At 43.5% G+C, this 23,780-nt stretch overlaps 1 protein-coding gene across 4 annotated transcripts in view; it reads left to right on the top strand.

Moving 5' to 3' along the window:
• The window catches only part of DENND1B (DENN domain containing 1B), a 253,388-nt gene that overhangs the window by 222,457 nt on the left and 7,151 nt on the right, over window positions 1-23,780 (top strand). For all 4 annotated transcript variants that reach the window (XM_056523457.1, XM_056523454.1, XM_056523455.1 and 1 more), the window contains 7 exons: window positions 1,707-1,794; window positions 1,882-1,922; window positions 5,219-5,287; window positions 5,561-5,605; window positions 10,455-10,562; window positions 17,453-17,532; window positions 22,369-22,594. In XM_056523457.1, the coding sequence (XP_056379432.1) occupies window positions 1,707-1,794; window positions 1,882-1,922; window positions 5,219-5,287; window positions 5,561-5,605; window positions 10,455-10,562; window positions 17,453-17,532; window positions 22,369-22,594 (657 nt within the window). The remainder of the gene's footprint in view (window positions 1-1,706; window positions 1,795-1,881; window positions 1,923-5,218; window positions 5,288-5,560; window positions 5,606-10,454; window positions 10,563-17,452; window positions 17,533-22,368; window positions 22,595-23,780) is intronic.

Below are 23,780 nucleotides of genomic sequence, written 5' to 3'. Positions count from 1 at the left end.
GTGGGACGCAGGTCAGCAGGGTACGCGTTGCAGTGCCATTGACGTCACCAAGAGGCCTAAGGTAAGCCAGTGGGCCGGCCTGGGACAACCCAGGGCCGGCCCACTTTAATAGTAATGCTGTGGCGGCCGCCGGGCGGTCTGTGCGTGCTGGCTGCATGGTGACCGGCCTGTGCGGGTGGGCGGGCAGCTTTTGCGGATGTGCGGGCAGCTTGTGCGGGCCGTTAGTGGGCCTATTTTCGGCCTATTTTACGGCAGTCTGACGGCCCGGCCCACCGGGCATTTGCCCGCTATGCCCAATGGCCAGTCCGGCCCAGATGCCCAGACAACCAAAGTGCTTAAAAATGCCATATACAAGTTATTTAATAACCAGAAATAGCGCTGCTTCTCATATACACACACAGGGCAGTTCATCCTGAAATGCCAAGTAGGCAGTGTACTTAAGTCAATAAAACAGATTTTGATTTGGTTTTAATAAAAAGGTTTTATTTAAAAAAAAAAAAAATAATCTGATTTAAGTGTTTCCAAACCAGCTGTTGCAAAACTACAACCCCCAGCTGGAGACTTCCACACTGGTTGGAAAAGACTGTTAAATAAATAAATAAAACAGATTTTCAATCGTTTTAATAAAAAAAATGACTGTTTGGTTACTGCAGCTTGCATATATACATTACAATGCAAGCAGCTTGATGTGCCTCTGCGTTGATTATATCAGATGACCCAGTCTAATATGAAGAGTCAGATGAAAGTTAAAGAGGTTCTCCGGTGAAAACCTTTTTTCTTTTAAATCAACTGGTGGCAGAAAGTTAAACATATTTGTAAATTACTTCTATTAAAAAATCTTAATCCTTCCTTTACTTATTAGCTGCTGAATACTACAGAGGAAATTCTTTTCTTTTTGGAATGCTCTCTGACGACATCACGACCACAGTTCTCTCTGCTGACGTTATTATAATAAATATTATTTATCCCGGCGATACATTCACTTTAAAGGGGTAGTCCGCTGCCCCAGCTTTCGGAACGTTTTGTTCCGAACGCTGGGTGCGGGCAGCAAGGGGTTGTGACAACACGGCCACGCCCCCTCCCATAGACTTGCATTGAGGGGGTAGGCATGATGCCACAAGGGATCAGACATCTTATCCTCTATCCTATGGATAGAGGATAAGATGACTACGGGCGGAGTACCCCTTTAAGCTGTTTTTTTTTTTTTTTGGTCTACATTTTTTTTTTTTTTAGCCTCTGTAGCTCAAAAAAAAAGCCTAAAATACTGTAGGAACGTAGCCTAAACCTGCTATTCAGACGTCTTTATAAAGACAGCAAATACAGGGGAGTGACAATCTTTAACTAATGATGACAGTGAATAATAATTGTTTTTATTATTGTTCGAGCGATCCTCCTTAATTTTAATCCCCCTGAATAAGTATTTGAGGCGGACACATCCATTTCTCCAGATAGTGCTCATTCCTCTATGATTTATAGGACAATGGGATTCACCCAGCACAATATCAGGATTTTACCACTCTGTACAAAGAGAATCCTTCTATCTCCCTGCGCTGTGTCCATGAACTGTGACATACTCGCTGCGTACGGTATATCTCCTGTAATTCTAGCCGTGTGAACACAGCGCCTGACTACACAGGGAGAAGAACTGAAAGGAGATTGATACAGATGAAATCACCGATATATAATCCACTTGTCTTTCCATTCAGTTTATCGATGGTCGACTGGAGAAGCTGAACTCAGGGCGTGGATTCTCCGACATGTTTGAAGAGGAGATAACTTCTTGTGGATTCTCTGGTAGTTTTTCATTTTCGTTCCTAATAACTTTCATTGTTCTTACAAGAAATCCCTTTTAGGATATTTAACTCTTGATTTTTTTTTCAGGAAACGGGCGGTCGTATCAACAGTGGGTGCACACAATGAAGGTAAAGCAGATTGATCAGATTTTTCTAATTGTGAGTCACATGGCAGATCCCAATTAGTAACATTAAAGGGGCATTCTGCCCCTAGACATCTCATCCCCTATCCTACGGGGGGACCCCCGCGATCTTGGCTGTGGCACCCCAGACATCCGGTGCACGGAACAAACTTTGCTCCGTGCACCGGATGACTAGCGATGCGGGGTGGAGGCTCGTGATGTCAATGCCCCCTCCCATAGACTTGCATTGATGGGGCGTGGCCGTGACGTCATGAGCGGGACGCGGCCGTGACGTCACGAGCCTCCGACACTGCACCCGACGCTCTAAACCAGTGGTCTTCAAACTGTGGCCCTCCAGATGTTGCAAAACTACAATTCCCAGCATGCCCGGACAGCCAACGGCTGTCCGGGCATGCTGGGAGTTGTAGTTTTGTAACATCTGGAGGGCCACAGTTTGAAGACCACTGCTCTAAACGAGCGACAGGTGCAGTAGTGAAATCGCGGAGGGTCCCCAAGACCCCCACAACCAGACATCTTATCTCCTATCCTTTCGATAGGGGATAAAATGTCTTGGGGCAGAGTACCCCTTTAAAGTGATTGTCCATCAATATAAAAGTATCCCGATCCCTGCGTAGTTGTCCCATCAGTGCTTGGGTCCCTGCTGACTTCCTGATCCCGTCTCAACACAACGAAATTACCTGCTTAGCCAATCACTGGCTGAGGCTAATCACCATTGTGCCCAGTGATTGGCTGTCTAGTCAGTTGCTGTATGTCAAGATGGGACCAGGAAAGTACCGTTTAAATACTTTCTATAAAAGTAAAAATGAATGAATTAATGAATAAAAAAATAAGTACCCCACACAAAAAGGATTATCACCCTAAATATTCGTGGCAATGCTAGCCTTGAGCCCCTAAAATAGACATGTAAAATATGTTTAATAAAAAACAGATGATAACAGAAACAACTAAAAAGTCTATTTTTATTATAACACCATACAATTGTAAAACACAAAGAGAAAAAGAAAACACAGCCGCACATCCACAATTTGTATTTTGATCTACTTGCTTCTCAGCATAAATTCAAAAACTAACAGGTTGTTAGTATACATTATGATAAAAATTACAAATTGTTAAACTTTCTGGCACCAGTTGATTTAAAAAAAATAAAGTTTTCCACCAGAGTACCCCTTTAAACAATTTTGTAAATTACTTCTATTTAAAAATCTTAAACCTGTTCAGAGTAGGAGTAAATCCCATAGCAAACCTATCCTGCTGTGGACAGTTCCTGGCGTGGACAGAGGTGTCAGCAGAGAGCACTGTGGTGAGACAGAGAGGAAGTTGAAAAAGAAAAGAACTTCCCCTGTAGTATATAGCAGCTGATTAGTACTGGAATGATTAAGATTTTTTTTTAATAGAAGTAATTTACAAATCTGTTTAACTTTCTGGCATCAGTTGATTAAAATGTTTTTTTTTCTCCAGTGGAGTACCCCTTTAACACTGCCACAAGCAGAGGAGCAGACAGGGAATATATACAGCAGATGCTGCAATGAGATGTTCTGCAACAGCTCTGGGAAGGGAACTGGCTGGGGTTTCTATGGTAGGGGAGTAGGCAGGGTGGGAGAACTGTAATAAATAGCTGAAAAATTGATGTACTGAGCAACTTCTCAACCCTGAAATATATAACAAAAAAAAGTGGAAAAAAATGACAACCATTAGAGGGATCCTGTCCGCAATTTTGAGCCAGGGACTGGGAAGGGGTAAAATACCTGGTGTCTAGGCCATGACTGAGAAAAACGTTGTGTATTGTCCTGGCCGCCACCAGGTGGCGTGTGCAGGTGATGGCTCTCCTTGTTAGGTGCCCAGTCTCTGTTTCGGGAGTTTCTTTAGCCCCGCCTCTCAGCTGTGATTGACTACTCTAGTTAGTAGGAGAAAACTGCAGACAGTGGGGGAGACTGATCAAAACCTGTCCAGAGGAAAAGTTGCTGAGTTGCCCATAGCAACCAATCAGATCTCTTCTTTCATTTTGCAGAGGCCTTTTCAAAAGTGAAAGAAGCGATCTGATTGGTTGCTATGGGCAACTCAGCAACTTTTCCTCTGGACAGGTTTTGATAAATCTCCCCCCCAGAGTCCCTATATAAGATCACCTACTAAAGACGGATAAACTGTGCCTGATCCTATAGGCCTAAAACACCCTGAATATGAACCAATTACTTCCTGTACCATTCTCTTCTGCAATCTGTAGTTTTATTTTATTTATTAATTAATGTATTAATTAAAGGGGTATTCCAGGCAAAACCTTTTTTTTTATATATATATATATATATCAACTGGCTCCGGAAAGTTAAACAGATTTGTAAATTACTTCTATTAAAAAATCTTAATCCTTCCAATAGTTATTAGCTTCTGAAGTTTTCTGTCTAACTGCTCAATGATGATGTCACGTCCCGGGAGCTGTGCATGATGGGAAAATATCCCCATAGGAACTGCACAGCTCCCGGGACGTGAGTCATCAGAAAGCAGTTAGACAGAAAACAACAACTCAACTTCAGAAGCTAATAACTCATGGACAAGCCTGATGCTGCTGCAGGACTGGTTAGTGTCCCAGTAGGTATGGGAACACCTATTGGTTGAATTTTTAGGAGACGTTTTTCTTTATTAAATATTCAAGAAATGTTAAACTGCTATATTACAAAGGGTCTTTAATTTTCATCCGTAACAACATGTAAAAGTTTTTGGGATCTGACAGTGCCCATTTAAAGGGGTTATCCAGGAAAAAAACTTTTTTTTTTTTTATGTATCAACTGGCTCCAGAAAGTTAAACAGATTTGTAAATTACTTCTATTAAAAAAATCTTAATCCTTTCAGTACTTATGAGCTTCTGAAGTTAAGGTTGTTCTTTTCTGTCTAAGTCCTCTCTGATGACACGTGTCTCGGGAACCGCCCAGTTTAGAAGCAAATCCCCATAGCAAACCTCTTCTAAACTGGGCGGTTCCCGAGACACGTGTCATCAGAGATTACTTTGACAGAAAAGAACAACCTAAACTTCAGAAGCTCATAAGTACTGAAAGGATTAAGATTTTTTAATAGAAGTAATTTACAAATCTGTTTAACTTTCTGGAGCCAGTTGAGATATATATATATATATATATATATATATATATATATATATATATATATATATTTATATAAATAAAAGTTTTGGCCTGGAATACCCCTTTAATTTATTTATTTATTTATTTATTTATTTTACATCTCGAAAAATGCGGTTTATGTAAATCGTGCATTCATTTCGCTTATTTACAGAAAGGTGGGGCCCTAATAAATAATGCAGTGATCAAAGCCAGCCCGGCTGTGAAGAACGCCTATATGTATGTAAGTATAATGAAAACGGAGAATTGTCATGTCAAATGTGGGGACTTGCAACCTTATTATATCTATCCAAAGCAGTGTTTCCCAACCAGGGTGCCTCCAGCTGTTGCAAAACTACAACTCCCAGCATGCCCGGACAGCCAACGGCTGTCCGGGCATGCTGGGAGTTGTAGTTTTGCAACAGCTGGAGGCACCCTGGTTGGGAAACACTGATCTAAAGAAACATAATGGAGTCCTGGTATAAATAGCTTTATTAATTCAATGTTTTTACTGCAGGCCAAACAAGGCATCAAGGAAGTGAAGAGCAAGTTAAAAAACAAGGTACTTATTACTGATGATCACCCTGATGTACTTGTTGTTTTTGTTTTACTCGTTAGCGTCTGTTGTTATTTTTGATCACCTACATATATTATTCTGCATTTATTCCCCCTGATTTAGAGTAGGTTCACACATGCTGTATTTTACTGCTGGCATATTTTCCTCTCCATAGAAGTCGACGGGTAGCAAAAATTTGTTGCGTATTTTGCTACTCGTTGGGGGAGATTTATCAAAGGATTTAGACTGGTTTTTCCTGTCTAAATTTGTCGCAGTCTAAATATGTGCGACCTTTCAGCAACTTTTGCTTTAGAGGATTTTAAGAACATGATGCATTCTAGTCTATTTTAGACGGAAAAATGCATTGGTGCTGAATTTATCAAAAGCGACTTTTCGGCGACAAGTCGCATCGGCTGAAAGTACGCCAAAATGTCAGACCATGCTGGAGCAGGTTTAAATACAGTCTAAAGCATAGATCCCGAAGTCTGTGCGCAGAATTTATCAAGAGCCGTGCAACTTTTGATAAATTTGGCGCACAATAGACCGGCCTAACCCTCTGTAGTTTGGTCTATATTGATGCGGGACATAGACAGCTTTGATAAATCTCCCCCATTGACTTCAATGGGTGGGAACATACGCATCAGCAAATACGGAGCAAAATACGGCATGTGTGACCCTGCCCTTATAGCGTTTTAAGAGTTTCCTTATTTTCATGTAAAAGTTAAAGGGGTACTCCGGTGGAATACTTTTTTTATTTTTTATTTTATTTTTTTTAAATCACCTGGTGCCAGAAAGTTAAACAGATTTGTAAATTACTTCTATTAAAAAAAAATCTTAATCCTTCCAGTACTTATTAGCTGCCGTATACTAAAGAGGAAATTATTTTCTTTTTGGAACACAGAGCTCTCTGCTGACATCACGAGCACAGTGCTCTCTGCTGACATCTCTGTCCATTTTAAGTAGTAGGGGAAAATCCTCATAGCAAACATATGCTGCTCTGGACAGTTCCTAAAATGGACAGAGGTGTCAGCAGAGAGCACTGTGCTTGTGAGGTCAGCAGAGAGCTCTGTGTTCCAAAAATAAAAGAATTTCCTCTGTAGTATTCAGCAGCTAATAAGTAATGGAAGCATTAAGATTTTTTTAATAGAAGTCATTTACAAATCTGTTTAACATCCTGGCACCAGTTGATAAAAAAAAAAAAGTTTTCCACCGGAGTACCCCCCCCCCCCCCCCCTTTAACCTTTCAAATTCACCATTTCAACCTCGTCCATTATTGAAACAATTGTTACGCAAAAGTATTCAGTAATGGGTTTTACTTCGGAGGTCATGAAGCGCTGCAGACAGACTCTGCACCGACGCCGCAGTTCAGATCCCATTAATGAACTCCTAATGCAAGTCTTCCAAAAATGTTTCCAACCTATAGTTTCACACACTATATATATATATATATATATATATATATATATATATATATTCACACTATGGAATTTTCATGCGTGAATACCACTCTTGAATTGCGCTGTATGAACCATAGCATTGATGTCAATGGGCCTTCCGCGGACCCATTTACACTGCGGAATTTCAGCGGCAGAAAATTCTGCCACCAAAATTGATCTGCCGAAAGAATGGACGCGTTCATTCTTTCGGCTGAATTATGCGCTGACTACGTACGTAGCCATCAATGGTGACAGCGCAAGCCAGCGTGGACTTACTGCCAAAGGAATTTTGCCACCCGTTGGCTTTCTGGGCATGCTGGGAGTTGTAGTTTCACATCAGCTGGGGGCACAGAGGTTGGGAAACACTGATCTATGGGGAAAACAAAGTATGCAAATTACTCTTCTCCTGTCTAGTGCCACCTATAGGTAGCTTCACCATTAGTCAATGTCCGACCCCTATAAGACCCTTGAAGCATGGCTATGGATTATCAACTAAACCGGTCTCATTTATTTTGAATGAGACTGACATAGGTTGCATGATAGCATGACATTGATTTCAGAATTAACCTTTTTTTGTTATTGACTGCGTTGCGCATGTTTCAGTCTTTGTGGATGCAATGGAGATAAAGGAGTACATGCCCATAGCAACCAATGACATTGTGTCATATTTCAGCGTTCCAATGGAAACTGCAACCAGCGCAAGTGTACCTGTCCCTTAAAAAAATAGCTAGAGAGAGCTGGGAGAAAAGCACGGGCTGACAGAGACAATCCCATTGACTTACAGTGTTTCCCAACCAGGGTGCCTCCAGCTGTTGCAAAACAACAACTCCCATCATGCCCGGACAGCCGAAGGCTGGAGGCACCCTGGTTGGGAAACACTGCCGTACAGTTTATGTTTGTCAGTGTAAGTGATAGAGTTTTTTATCTCCCTTATATATATTTGTTTGAGAAGATGTTAAAGGGGTATTCCAGGAAAAAAAAAATGTATTTATTTATTTATTTATCAACTGGCTCCAGAAAGTTAAGCAGATTTGTAAATTACTCCTATTAAAAAATCTTAATCATCCCAGTTTTTATCAGCTGCTGTTATGACCCACAGGAAGTTCTTTTCTTTTTGAATTTCCTTTCTGCCTGACCACAGTGCTCTCTGCTGACACCTCTGTCCATGTCAGGAACTGTCCAGAGCAGGAGAGGTTTTCTATGGGGATTTGCTCCTACTCTGGACAGTTCCTAAAATGGACAGAGGTGTCAGCAGAGAGCACTGTGGTCAGGCAGAAAGGAAATTCAAAAAGAAAAGAACTTCCTGTGGATCATACAGCAGCTGATAACTACTGGAAGGAATAAGATTTTTTAATTGAAGTAATTTCCAAATCTGTTTAACTTTTTGGCACCAGTTGAATTTTTTTTTTCCAGTGGAGTACCACTTTAAGATCAGTTGTTTAGCTAAAACAAAGACCCTAATAAGTAACTCATTAAAGTGGTACTCTGGTGGAAAAAAATTGTTTTTTTTTTTTAAAGCAGCTGGTGCCAGAAAGTTAAACAGATTTGGAAATTACTTCTATGGAAAAAATCTTAATCCTTTCAGTACTTATCAGCTCCTGTATGCTCAGACCGAGGAAGTTCTTTTCTTTTTGAATTTCTCTTCTGTCTGACCACTGTGCTCTCTGCTGTCACCTCTGTCCATGTCCAGAGCAGGAGAGGTTTGCTATGGGAATGGGGACAGTTCCTGACATGGACAGAGGTGTCAGCAGAGAGCACTGTGGTCAGACAGAAAAGAAATTCAAAAAGAAAAGAAATTCCTTTGGAGCATACAACAGCTGATAAGTACTTGAAGTATTAAGATTTTTTAATAGAAGTAATTTACAAATCTGTATAACTTTCTAGCACCAGTTGATTTAAAAACATTTGTTTTCCACTGGAGTGCCCCTTTAAGTTTTCCTAACTCGGGCACATCTCCCAAAATGGCCATCCTGCTTACTGTCATTAGAAAAAGAAAATGAATGCATCTCAAATATGTAAAAAGTTGATCACACCGGGGCTCACTCCTGAGATCCACTGTGATCGCTAGTTATAAGCTGAGTAAGTTTGCGGCACTGTGCCGCTCACCCCCCGACTATCAATTATTTTCGATCTTTTCTCTGTATAAGACTGTGAAGACTTTCTATCTGCCGGCTGCACTGCTGCTCACTTTCCCGACTTATAACTAGCGAGGGCAGCGAGTCTCAGTAGTAAGACCCCCGATGCGATTAACAACTTTTGTTGTGTGGGCAACGTGTCCCAAGTTTTTTTATTTTTATTACCGTGACCCTTTAAAGGGGTACTCCGGCCCCAAGACATCTTATCCCCTATCCAAATGTATCGCGGGGGTCCCGTGCAATCTAGCATGCAGCACTCACCTGTAAGCACTGCAGGAAGCGCTGGAGGTTCTCAGTGTTATGCCTCCCGACCATGGGGACGGAGTATCATGATGTCACGACTCCGCCCCTGTGTCACATCACACCCCGCCCCCTCAATGCAAGCCTATGGGAGGGGGCGTGACGGCCGTCACGCCCCCTCCCATAGACTTGCATTGAGGGGGCAGGGGGGGGGGGGCTAGGGGATAAGATGTCTTGGGGCCGGAGTACCCCTTTAAACAAGATACTCAATACTGGGAAATTAAAAATAAATTATAGTGTACCATATTATCTTGAAACCTCAGCTAGATATACATGTTACTTCTCTATTAAAGGGGTAGTCCAGTGGTGAAAAGCGTATCCCCTATCCTAAGGATAAGGGATAAGTTTGAGATCGCGGGGGGTCCGACCGCTGGGGCCCCCTGCGATCTCTCTGTACGGGGGCCAGGTTCTCCGGCGAGATAGCGGGTGTCGACCCCCGCACGAAGCGAAGGCCGACACGCCCCCTCAATACATCTCTATGGCAGAGCCGGAGATTGCCGAAGGCAGCGCTTCGGCTCTGCCATAGAGTTGTATTGAGGGGGCGTGTCGGCCGCCGCTTCGTGCGGAGGTCGACACGCCCCCTTCCCGCGGGCTGTCGGGGCTCCGTACAGGAGACCGCAGGGGGCCCCAGCGGTTGGACTCCCCGCGATCTCAAACTTATCCCCTATCCTTAGGATAGGGGATAAGTTGTTCACCACTGGGTCACCACTGGACTACTCCTTTAATAGCATAAATTGCAGCTGTTGCTTATAGTGACCGATCAGATGGCACCTTTTCCTTTTTTCAGCCTAAACTAAAGTAAGCAAAGTTGTAATGTCCAATGCGTCCTCCATTTTTTTTTTTTTTTTTTAATGAAGCCAATTAATAAAAAAATAAAAATAAATGACACTGAATAAGGAATAAGATGAAGATATAATGTATGCTGCCCGTGACTAACTGCATGTGTTCTGCATGACCTGTACATGTTCGGTGACTCTATTACAGGAAATTGAGGAGGGACTTTCTGTGGATAGTTCGGAGTCCATGAACTCCAATACCTTCCCTTTAGACAACACAAAACGACTCAAGGCTGAGAAGCGGAAACTCTCGCAGGTGAGGATTGGGATGTAATAGACGTGTTAGACAGTCGCCGAAACGCCACCGCCGGTTCCGCAAGTGTGCATGTGTGACTGTGAAAACTTTGACCCATTGACTAACCTCTATGTAACAGGAATGGCATGGATACAATTTCATGTGCTGGAGTGTTTGTCACATTTTACTATAAGATCTCATCAATCATTAATCACATATACAGTTAATAATACATTCATTATACATAGCATGACAGGCCAATATACAGCAATGATTCCCTACGCTATACATCATACTACATGCTACACTAACACTCCTGCTTACAATCTAAAAATGTTATAAAAAACAATAGTGTATATCTAATAATAAATCATAGGGGAAGGGGGTTGGGAAAACGGGATAGGGAGGGGAGATCACAGGCCTGAAGCATTATTGAAATGCAAAGACACGCAAGGGAGAGGGGTAAGGAATAATCCCTCAGTAGGCTGCGACAGTCCTGGATAGTTTATAATATGGCGTTTCGTGGCAAACCAAAAAGCATCCTTATAACAGTCCACAAGGTGCCAGGCATCTTGGATAGCCCCAAAAGTGTGATCTTCAGGAAATAGTCTGTAAAGCACCAAACTAAGCTTTAGGTGACTCCTGAGTCTTCAGAGTCTCTGAGTTCATATTTCGGGGCATTTAGCAGGGCCCGGGCAAACTGCACAAGACCAGGTTCACATATGTACAGCAATACAGCTTGGTTGTCCTCCACAATGCATGCAGCAATTTTCCAATTCCGTGCAACCATGCTGGAGACCACACTATACCGGATGATCCCATAGGTCCAGCGCTGTGGATGGGGCTCTGGGAGCAATGTTTCCAAATTTGCTGGACACGTGAGTACTGACAGATGCTAGCACCCCTGCATAGTCACTAGGCCATGGCTACCAACATATTAAAAGCAATTTTTCTCCTCAACCACAAGATTGTCTGGGAATGTCCCTAAAACACCCAGGAGTTCCAGAAAATGGCCACATTTGGAAGGGTATTATGGCAAAGTTTATCCGGACAAAATCAGGACTGTTGCTATGTATGATAGATCACTTTGGCAGCTAAGAAAGTGCTGTGCTTGGTTAGTCTGTTATGGTTGGTGGCCTCTAAAACAGTGGTTCTCAACTCTTTTCGCGACTGTACCGTCAAAGGGTGAAAGTATGTCTGCGGGTACCCCTCGTGCGTAAACTCACGCTGAACTTGCGCGTGAGGGGTACCTGCGGACAAAATAAGTCATAAAAGTACTTAATTTCATAATGGCGTGTGATTATCTTTCTAATGCGATACTTAATCCCCTTGTGAACAGATCACGTACTAAGATAGGGTTATACGTAAACCAATATATAAACCCTACGGATCGCATAAAGTGGAAAAAACTAAGTAAGGTGCCGTAAAATATAACTTTTAATCTAGATGGTTAAAATTACACCAAAATAATAAAGTCTGGGTGTGTGTCATAAAGGGGTACATTCACCAAAAAATAAGAACAGAGGGGATTTTAGATGCATCTCCAGAGTCAATCACACTCAAAGATCCCTAATTCTGTACACCATATATAGGTCTAACCCCCTTGCTATAGACCCATTAATCCCCTTGTGCCATTATTCCCCCCTCCCTCTGATCCCCTTTTGCCATTATCCCCCCATCTTAATCCCTTTTTGCCATTAATCCCCCCTCCATCTTAATCCCCTTGTGCCATGCCCACCCCTCCATCTTAATACCCCCTTCCCACTTATCCCCTTTTGCCATTAATCCCCCCTACATTTTAATCCCCTTGTGCCATTATTTCCCCTTCCCTCTTATCCCCTTTTGCCATTATCCCTCCCTCCATCTTAATCCCCTTTTTCCGTTACCCCCCCCCCCCCTCTATCTTAATCCCCATTATTCCCCCCTCTGATCCAATATATATGAGATACATTCATTAACAACCTCCCATACTGCGGTGTTACACTTAGTTTAACATGCTTACCAGGCCTGTGTCTATCCCTTTCGGCGGGAGTCGGAGGGCCACAATGACGGGTGACGTCCTTCTGTGCTGTGCCAACACCTCCACGTAACCTCAGGGACGTCACACGTCAGGCCCGGCAGCCACTGCAGCTCACGTAAGGTGGCAGCTCAATACAATACAATATAGTGAGCTGCCGCTGTGACTGCGACGTCCAATCCCCGCTCTGCGCTGACTAATACTGGCCAATGCATGGCCGGTATTTGTCAACAAATTGCCGTACCCCCGCATAACCCTTGGCGTACCCCTAGGGGTACCCATTCCCCTGGTTGAGAACCCCTGCTCTAAAAACATTCATGGAGAAATGGAGCATTCGATCCACCCTCCCAAATAAGAATCGGTGGAATAGCCTACCTATAGGAAACCAAGAATTGTGCAAAAAATGCAGGAAAAGTTCAGGAAAAATTTGAGAAAATTGACTTGTGGTGCAGAATTACAATCTTTTTCTGCTTCTTTGCCTTAAAGGGGTAGTCCGGCAAAAAATAAAAAATAAAAATAAAAAAAAAATATTAAAAAATAATTATATATATATATATGCATGCCTAGGCTGCCTTCTTATACAAAAAATTACTTTACTTACCTCCTGTGCTCAGACACTGCCTCTGGTATCGCTGCTTGCAATCTCGGCCGCATTCTACTTCCTGCGGGTGAGTGCTCAGCCAATCACTGGTGGCAATGGTTTCCTGCCTAGCGATTGGCTGAGCGACACTGTGGCGCATTGACCGCCAACATCAGGAAGGCGAGCGGGGTGGAGACAGAAAGAAGCGATATCAGAGGCAGCGTGGGAAGTTAGTTACATTTTTAGGCAGCTTTTTCTTTTTAAAGTATCCCTTTAACTTCATTGTGGAAGTCAAAATTAGCAATGAATAGTTTTTTCCGTATTTTTCGCCCTATAGGACGCATCGGCATATAAGACGCACCCAAATTTAAAGGTGCAAAATCTAGAAAAAAAAGATTCTGAACCCAACAGTGATCTTCAACCTGCGGACCTCCAGATGTTGCAAAACTACAACTCCCAGCATGCCCGGACAGCCGTTGGCTGTCCGGGCATGCTGGGAGTTGTAGTTTTGCAACATCTGGAGGTCCGCAGGTTGAAGACCACTGGTATAGGAGGTAATACTTACATGTCCCCGCCGCTCCGGACCCGTCACCGCTGCCCTGGATGTCGCTCCATCGCTGTCGCCGCGTCCCCGTGGTGTCACCGACGCTCCGGATGTCTTCTTCCCCAGGATCCACGCTCTCCGTCGCCGTCATCACGTCACTATGCACGCCGCTCCTATTGGATGACGGGACAGCGTGCGCGACGACGTCGAAGGAGAGTGCCAGCCATGCAGGGGATCCTGGCACGGAGCAGACACCCAGGAGGCAGGTAAGGTCCCTCCCTGTGTCCTGTAAGCTGTTCCGGACGCCGCGATTTCACCGCGGCGGTCCCGAACAGCCCGACTGAGCAGCTGGGTTATTGTCACTTTCGCTTCAGACGCGGCGGTCAGCTTTGATCGCCGCGTCTGAAGGGTTAATACAGGGCATCACCGCGATCGCTGATGTCCTGTATTAGCCGCGGGTCCCGGCCGTTGATGGCCGCAGGGAACGCCGTGATAGGTGTGTGTATTTGCCGTATAAGACGCACCGACTTCCCCCCCCCCCACAGTTTTGGGGAAGAAAAAGTGCATCTTATACGGCGAAAAATACGGTATTTAATTTAATTTAATTTGCCTAAACCGCAGCGGAAAATCTGCATGATTCCGTGCTCACTTTATACTGTGGACGTTGCTATGGATCTGCTGCTGAATTTCCTAGCAGACTACACGTATATTCGGAGTTTTATCCTTGCTGAGACCTTAATCGTACACAGCGGTCACTAAAAATGCCAAAATGTTTTAATTGGGATTTGTTTAGCACCCTCGTTCTTATTGATGGAGAACAGATGTAAGGCTTCCCTTGTATTTTATGCCATTGCTGGACACGTATTTCAGATGTGCATCCCAGAAAGATAAACTAGATGTTCATTAAGCCTTGGTGAGCTGCTGAGGTGGAGCGCCAGCTGTCAGAATCCCCATCTATAACTTATCTCTTTGCACAATCGCCATCCCCACCAGGACTTGCGCAGCGCCGGTTTGAAGTTGTTTGCTGTCATCCTGACACTATTCCCCATAATCTAGCCTCCTCTCCTCCGCGCTTCCCTTATTAGTAATGGTGACTTCCTCATTAGCCTGCCAGCGCTTGGGAAAATGTCAACATTCTGCTCCAAAAAAAAAAATCCCCAATTAGATTCCGTAAAAAAAGAAGAAAAATCTGAGTATCAGTTCTGCAACAGCTACAGGGGGAACATGCATTATAGAAAGTAACCCCTTCACTGCTACACTGCACCGCACTGCACGCAATGGGTCCAGATGCAAAGTAAAGGAATCCATTTATGTCTTAAAGGAGAAGTATCCTGTATAAAATGTGTCCACTATCCTCAGGATAGGGAATAGGGATTCAGATCATGGGGTGGTCTGACCACTGAGACCCCCCAATCTCCTGTATAGGGCCCTGGCTCTCTCAGGGAGACCCCCGCATACCCCCCCCCCCCCTTCCATATATCTCTATGGGAGAGCTAAACAGCGATCAACGATATATATAGATATAGGGAGTGTTTAGTTGTCAAAATGGGTTAAAGGGGTTATCCAGGAAAAAACTTTTTTATATATATCAACTGGTTCCAGAAAGTTAAACAGATTTGTAAATTACTTCTATTAAAAAATCTTAATCCTTTCAGTACTTATGAGCTTCTGAAATTAAGGTTGTTCTTTTCTGTCTAAGTCCTCTCTGATGACACCTGTCTCGGGAAACGCCCAGTTTAGAAGAGGTTTGCTATGGGGATTTGCTTCTAAACTGGGCGGTTCCCGAGACGCGTGTCCACAGAGAGAACTTAGACAGAAAAGAACAACCTTAACTTCAGAAGCTCCTAAGTACTGAAAGAATTAAAAAATTTAATAGAAGCAATTTACAAAATCTGTTTAACTTTCTGGAGCCAGTTGATATATAAAAAAAAGTTTTTTCTTGGAATACCCCTTTAGAGCGTACCTGTCAGATCCCACAAAAAAGAAAAAAATTATAAAAAATGTTACTCAGTGCCTATTCCTGACCATGTACATCTAACTTTTATGCCTTTATCACCTATATTTATTATAAAAATACATCTTTTCATTAGCTCACAGTGTTAAAAATCCTCTCAGGGGAAGGGGGCGTGTCCCTCGCTTGTAGTGGTGGGAGGGGGCGTGTCCCTCCCTTGTGGTGGTGGGAGGGGGCGTGTCCCTCCTTTGTGGTGATAGAAGGTGATTGGTGCACCTGCTCATGCTGCCTTGTCCATGAGTCCTCTCTTGTCCATGACTCATGGACAAGCCTGATGCTGCTGCAGGACTGGTTAGTGTCCCAGTAGGTATGGGAACATCTATTGGTTGAATTTTTAGGAGACGTTTTTCTTTATTAAATATTCAAGAAATGTTAAACTGCTATATTACAAAGGGTCTTTAAAGGGGTAGTCCAGTGGTGAAAAACTTATCCCCTATCCTAAGGATAGGGGATAAGTTTGAGATCGCGGGGGGTCCGACCGCTGGGGCCCCCTGCGATCTCTCTGTACGGGGCCCCGGCTCTCCGCCGAGATAGCTGGTGTCGACCCCCGCACGAAGCGGCGGCCGACACGCCCCCTCAATACATCTCTATGGCAGAGCCGGAGATTGCCGAAGGCAGCGCTTCGGCTCTGCCATAGAGTTGTATTGAGGGGGCGTGTCGGCCGCCGCCTCGTGCGGAGGTCGACACGCCCCCTTCCCGCGGGCTGTCGGGGCTCCATACAGGAGATCTCGGGGGGCCCCAACGGTCGGACCCCCCGCGATCTGCAACTTATCCCCTATCCTTAGGATAGGGGATAAGTTGCTCACCACTGAATCACCACTGGACTACTCCTTTAATTTTCATCAGTAACAACATGTAAAAGTTTTTGGGATCTGACAGTGCCCATTTAAAGGGGTTATCCAGGAAAAAAAACTTTTTTTTATGTATCAACTGGCTCCAGAAAGTTAAACAGATTTGTAAATTACTTCTATTAAAAAATCTTAATCCTTTCAGTACTTATGAGCTTCTGAAGTTAAGGTTGTTCTTTTCTATCTAAGTGCTCTCTGATGACACGTGTCTCGGGAACCGCCCAGTTTAGAAGCAAATCCCCATAGCAAACCTCTTCTAAACTGGACTGTTCCAGAAACACGTGTCATCAGAGAGCACTTAGACAGAAAAGAACAACTTTAACTTCAGAAGCTCATAAGTACTGAAAGGATTAAGATTTTTTAATAGAAGTAATTTACAAATCTGTTTAACTTTCTGGAACCAGTTGATATATATATATATATAAGTTTTTTCCTGGATTACCCCTTTAAGGGTTTTACAATCTATTGTAAATCTGTTCTGCAATTAATTTATATAAGTCTCCCGATCCACCCACCCATGATTACGGTGGAATATGCCGCTTTTCACTTAATGAATGGTTCTGTGGATATTATCGCTGCGCTCACACAGTTAATCCTGGATTTAGAGAGAATGCGATAGCGTATTATAATCACGCCATGTTGACGATGCGGTTGTTTGCCAGCAGTGGACTCAAAACCGGAGCCAAGCTTTGCAATAGTAGATGATTTACTGCCCTCTTGTGGTCAGAAGCTATAAGACATGTGAGATCGTATGTTTTCTCGCACATCTACTCCAGCCGTCTCTCCTGCGATTAAGCCCTATACAAGCATTTTCTGTCCGCTTAAATAATGGTCATCTGACTAGATTGTGGTCTTTGTCAGCAACCCTCTCACCTTTTTTTTTTATTTTTTTTTTTATTTTTTACTTCTAGACACGAAGGAATCATCTTCTCAGTGTGGCAAACCATAACTCTGGGATGGAAGATTCCGACACCGGTGACAGCGCCAGCAAGTGAGTAACACTGTGTAACCCCAGGAGGAGCAGGTTACCTCGGACATAGAAGAACGTATTTTTTTAAAACAGTGTTTTCCAAACAGAGTGCCTCCAGCTGTTGCAAAACTACCACTCCTGTCCGGGTATGCTGGGAGTTGTAGTTTTGCAACAGCTGGAGGCACACTGTTTGGAAAACACTGCTCTAAAAGCTTTACAGGGGTATTCCAGGAAAAAACTTTTTTTTTATATATTTATATCAACTGGCACCAGAAAGTTAAACAGATTTGTAAATTATTTCTTTTAAAAAATCGTAATCCTTTCAGTACTTATGAGCTGATGAAGTTGAGTTGTTCTTTTCTGTCTAAGTGCTCTCTGATGACACCTGTCTCGGGAACTGTCCAGAGTAGAAGCAAATCCCCATAGTAAACCTCTTCTACTCTGTGCAGTTCCCGAGACAAGCAGAGATGTCAACAGAGAGCACTGTTGCCAGACAGAAAACAACAACTCAACTTCAGCAGCTGATAATTATTGAAAGGATTAAGATTTTTTAATAGAAGTAATTTACTAATTTGTTTAACTTTCTGCAGCCAGTTGATATATATAAAAAAAAAAAAGTAATCTGGCTTGCTTTTTGGTGAAGATGCTAAAGATTTTTTTTATTGCAGTTACTCTTTTGATAAATCAGGGAAGCCTTTTTATTGTAGTAATAATGTGTTTTACACTTGTTTTTGTTCTGCCGATACAGGGGTATTCCCATTCCATAAAGTGATTGCATAAGGGTATGCCATTGCTTTAAAGGGAGAACTTCAGCCTTAATAAATAGCTGATTGCAGGAGGTTCGACCGCTGGGACCCCCTGCGATTTCTGAAATGGGACCCTGGCTCTCTCAGTGAGGAGAGGGTGCCATCTAACGGTAGACAGCACGCGCCCCATTCATTTCTATGGGAGCGCAGATGATACTCAAGTGCTGTACTCACTGAGAGGCAGGTCCAGTTCTGTTCCCCCCCCCCCCCCCGCTATCAGCTACTTATCCCCTATCCTGTGAATAGGGGATAAGTTAAAGGGGGTACTCTGCCGCTAGACATCTCATCCCCTATCCAAAGGATAGGGGATAATGTGTCTGATCTCAGGGGTCCTGCCGCTGGGGACCCCTGCGATCTCTGCTGCGGCACCCCAGACATCCGGTGCACGGAGCAAACTTCGCTCAGTGCCGGATGACTGGCAATGCAGGGCGGAGGCTCGTGACGCCATGGTAACGCCCCGCTCGTGCAAGTCTATGGGCCGTCACTCCCCCTCCCATAGACTTGCATTGAGGGGGCATTGACGTCACGAACCTCCGGCGCGGCACCCGACGCTCTAAACGAACACCGGGTGCAGCAGGTGGATAGGGGAAAAGATGTCTAGTGGCGGAGTACCCCTTTAATTTAGGCTGGAGTTCTCCTTTAAGCCTGCTATATATGAGGTGGCTGGCTGTTGTATATTACAATTTACATCTACCGGAAGCAACCAGGATCTGAGAAAACTCCAGGTGCAGTCAATAGTGACCAAGGTATTTAGGCAGGGAGGAAGGGTGTGTGTGTGTGTGTATGGGGGGAGGGGTACGGGCTTTCTGGGGGGTGCGGGGGTGGGTGGGTTTGGTAACCCAGCAGTCATCAAATTGCACCCTCGCTCACATGACATCATTGGGTAATCATTATGGGAAGGCCTTTTATGACTGTACTTCTATTACCGGGTGTAAAAGGAAATTGGCAGCACATATTATTATTATTATTATTATTATTATTATTATTGAACAAATATTATTATTGCAGTATATAGTACAAGAGATGAAGTGATTCCATGTTTAGGTCCTGTAAAAAAAAAAAAAAAAAAAATCCCCTATATTAAAAATTAAAAACATCCATCTAATTTTCCAAATAAAAAGTCTAAACTACAAAAAAAACTATAAAAAATATAACATTATATATCCTGTACAGCAAATGCCATAAACAAAAAAAAATTATCTAGTGCCAAAATTGTGTCTCCCAATAAACATGGATTAAAGGGGTATTCCAGTGAAAACCATTTATTTTTCATATCAACTGGCTCCAGAAAGTTAAACAGATTTGTAAATTACTTCTATTAAAAAATCTTAATCCTTTCAGTACTTATGAGCTTCTGAAGTTAAGGTTGTTCTTTTCTGTCTAAGTCCTCTCTAATAACACGTGTTTCAGGAACTGCCCAGTTTAGAAGCAAATCCCCATAGCAAAAATCTTCTAAACTGGGCGGTTCCCGAGACATGTGTCATCAGAGAGGATTTAGACAGAAAAGAACAACCTTAAAGGAGATGTCCGGTGCTCACAAAAAAAATCTTAATCCTTCCAGTACTTATCAGCTGCTGAAATTGATTTGTTCTTTTCTGTCTGACAACAGTGCTCTCTGCTGACACCTCTGTCTGTCTCAGGAACTCTCCAGAGCAGGAGAGGTTTGCTATGGGGATTTTCTCCTTCTCTGGACAGTTCCTGAGACAGACAGAGGTGTCAGCAGAGAGCACTGTTGTCAGACAGAAAAGAATGACTCCATTTCAGCAGCTGATAAGTACTGGAAGGAGTAAGATTTTTTTTTATAGAAGTAATTTACAAATCTATAGAAAATGACAGAGTTAGTTACTGCTAACCAGGAGCAAGGATTTATTGGTGCGAATTCACACTGCATCTTGCAATTACTCTGATGAAGCTGCTCAGGTTTGGAACAAACTGTTCCGAACGCTGGAGGCGACGCCGGGAGCTCATGACGTCATAGCCCCCCCTCCCCCCATGATGTCACACCCCGCCCCCTCAATGCAAGTCTATGGGAGGGGCGTGACAGCCGTCACGTCCCCTCCCATAGACTTGCATTGAAGGGGCGGGGCGTGACATCATGAGGGGGCGGGGCTATGACGTCACAAGCTCCCGTCCCCAACGATCGGAATTATTTGGTCCAAACGCTGAGCGGTGTAGTACCCCTTTAACGCTTCCACCAGCGCTTTGATTGATTCAGTTGCGGACTGTGCCGCGCACCCGTGACGTCAGGGGCAACTCTAATTCCACTATTACTGTACACGCTCTGTGCCGAGCGGTATACTAGAGAGACCGGCCGTGGTCCGCACTGAGGCTGGATCGGGGCCGGCTACATTCAGTGCAGGATGCCACTTCACCTACAGCGCAAATGACGACCTGGACTTCCCAGCTGGGAGCGCTATCATGTGCCATTAACACAGAGTGGCACGGTGATGAGCGATTTAACATTGGCATGTATGTGATCTTTTCACCTCTGTGATAGACCGCTCCAGACTTTACTGTTACTAAGGATCGGCTATTTAAACTAACCTACTATTCTCCAGCATCTCCTTGCATTGCAGTATTTATTCTTCATATTATTAGGATTTATTTATGTTTGGGTCATTTTATTTTCACTTCACATGATACATCCTTTACTGATTGTAATATTTGGCATTTGAATGCCTATATGTGACCTATTTTATATGTGTTATTAAATACTATTCTTACCTAATATCCATTGTACATCCGTTTTTGGTTGAAGTATTCGAGGACTGGGACTCTGTCATTCTCTATACCTTTTTCTCTACACCCAGTTAACCTCATACTGTTTTTGTTGTTGAGCTTTCTCTTCCTTTTGGTATCCAATTTACAATTCTGTTTAACTTTCTGAAGCCAATTGAAATGAAAACATTTTTTTTTTTTACCGGAATATCCGTTCAAAGAGTGATCATAATGTCCCATCAGCCCTAAAATGGTACCAATAAAAAAAATTTAAAAAAACTTCAGCTCCCCTCAGGTCAGGCTAGGGCAGTAACAACCTAATTTATTTAAATGGTACCTTTCTTCCCAAAATTTTTTTTTCATGTATTATAGATTAATCTATGCAGAATAACTTTCCAATTGCATGTTATTAAAAAATTATCTTCTTTCTATTTAATTGTCCACTTTGAAAAAATGACCACTAGAGGTCTCCCTACCAGTCCTGGCCGCAAGCCTTTTTTTTTTATAGATTTCAGACTCATGCTGGAGTCCTAAATCTCAGACTGCAGCCGGGACACAGACAAGCTCAGCTGGCAGCTCTGAATCTTCTCCTCTCTGTTTACAACTGCATGTGCAGAGAGAAGAAAGATCAGAGCTCAGATAGTAAAATGAATGAGAACATGCAGTAAGGCAGAGTCAGGAGTATGCCCTGCAGTGCTATGAGCACAGTGCTGGCTCCTGCCTGTCTGATTGACAGGCAGGGAGCAGTGCTGAGCTTGTCTATGTCCCGGCTGCAGTCCAAAATCTATAAAAAGGGCTTGTGGCCAGGACTGGTAGGGAGACCTCTAGTGGTCATTTTCTCAAAGTGGAAAATGAAGTAATAACGTGCAATTGGAAAGTTATTCTGCATACATTAATCTATAATATATCAAAAGTTTTTTGTGATGAAAGGTACCCTTTAAAGTAGTAAAGTAAAACAAAAACTGTAAAAATGTGGTATCATTTTGTTGGTACTGAACTACAGAATAAAGTTATCTTGTCATGCAAGGATGGGCTGCAGTTACTTGTATTGCCTAGGTTGGGGTGGCAGTGCATGGGAAATAAAAATAATAATAGGGGCAGCAGTGCTACATATTTGTGGGAGGTGCCAGAGGTCGGACCCCCAACAATCATAAAGGTAACGGCATATGTTAGTGATACTGTCACTGTATAGGATGGGAATTCTCTAATGCTGATGAAATATTTTGTTTTCCCATCTTCCATACTGTACATTTATTGTAAAGAATTACCAGTCATTTATGAGTCATGTATAATTGTTATCACGTCAGTCACCATCCGCGCATTCTCTGCGCAGGTTGTCATCCGAGGACAGTGAAGAGCGGTCTGCATACTTGTATGACAGCGACGCGTCCTACGATGATGTGAGTCTGACCTCCCGCCCTGGAGGAGAGATGGACCTTCTTGGAGAAATCTTAGACTCGCTGAGTACCCACAGCTCCGATCCCGGGGGAGGCCGCCTCAAAGCTGCTAAGAGTCTGGACTTCTTTCGTTCTGTAGAGGATTTAGACTATAAAGTTACGGTATGTTTGTAGTATTTTTCTACTCTATTTTTAGTTTTCTTCCATTTTGTATTCTAAATGTAGAGTTCTTAGACTTTAAAAGGGTACTCTGCTGCACCTGCGTTCGGAACAGAATTCGGAACGCTGGGTGCGGGCTGCGGGGGTTGCGATGTCACACCCACACCCCCTCAATGCAAGTCTATGGGAGGGGGCGTGGCGGTCGCCACGCCCCCTCCCATAGACTTGCATTGAGGGGGCGTGGGCGTGAAATCACAAGGGGGTGTGGCCCTGACGTCACGACCCCCGCAGTCCGTACCCAGCGGGTACATGCCTACGGCAGCGGATTATTTTGCCATGTACTTCAGAGAAAATCTTACTATGTCCAAAATCAGATTTGGGCATACAGAAGCTTTTTAGCAAATTTTCTCTGCGTGCACAGACTGATTTGTGAGTGGCATGTCCTAATACGAGTGTCCAAATGCAGGGAAAAACCTTTGAAGTCCTGGCGCTGCTCGTGTGGTCATCAGAACCGGAGAAAGAAGGCTAATAGTAAACCTCAGATGGATATAAAAAACTCTATTTCTTCTGATCTGAGGAAGAGGGGAGCCCCCCTTGAAACGCGTGATCCACACTTTTATTATTTTTACTTTGAAGAAATAAAGTTTTTTTAATATCCATCTGAGGTTTACTATTAGCCTTCTTTCTCCGATTCTGATGACCACACGAGCAGCGCCAGGACTTCAAAGGTTTTTCTCTGCATTTGGACACTTTCTTCTGGACAAGCTCTTGCTTCCTGCGACCTTCCGGCACAGCAGCTCTGTGGATTTCAGTGAGTACCCCATTACGGGGTGATATGCCCTTATTCAAATACTATCTGGTGAGCACCCACCTATATGACCTGTGGGTATCCCCCACATTATTTATTTACTCATATCTAAAGGGTATCACGCAAGGCGCCGTTTTCGGTCTTTTTTGTCTTTCTTGTTTCATGTTCTAATACGAAGAAGCCAATGCTGCAGGGCTGCAGTATAAAGCATGGGGAAGGGACAGTGCAATAGAAAAGAGAGTCTAATAAGACAGGAGGTGGTCATGGATTACAGGCTTCCTACACTTCTATTCTGAAATGGAGATACACAAGAGTCATAGTGGGAAATATATATACATAAACCTGTGCAGAGGAAAAGTGAACCACTCGCCCACAGCAACT

Source organism: Hyla sarda, chromosome 6 (assembly GCF_029499605.1).
Source record: "Hyla sarda isolate aHylSar1 chromosome 6, aHylSar1.hap1, whole genome shotgun sequence".
Taxonomy (NCBI): Eukaryota; Metazoa; Chordata; class Amphibia; order Anura; family Hylidae; genus Hyla; species Hyla sarda.
Note: the sequence above shows the minus strand (reverse complement) of the source record. Positions and strands in the feature narration are given on the sequence as shown.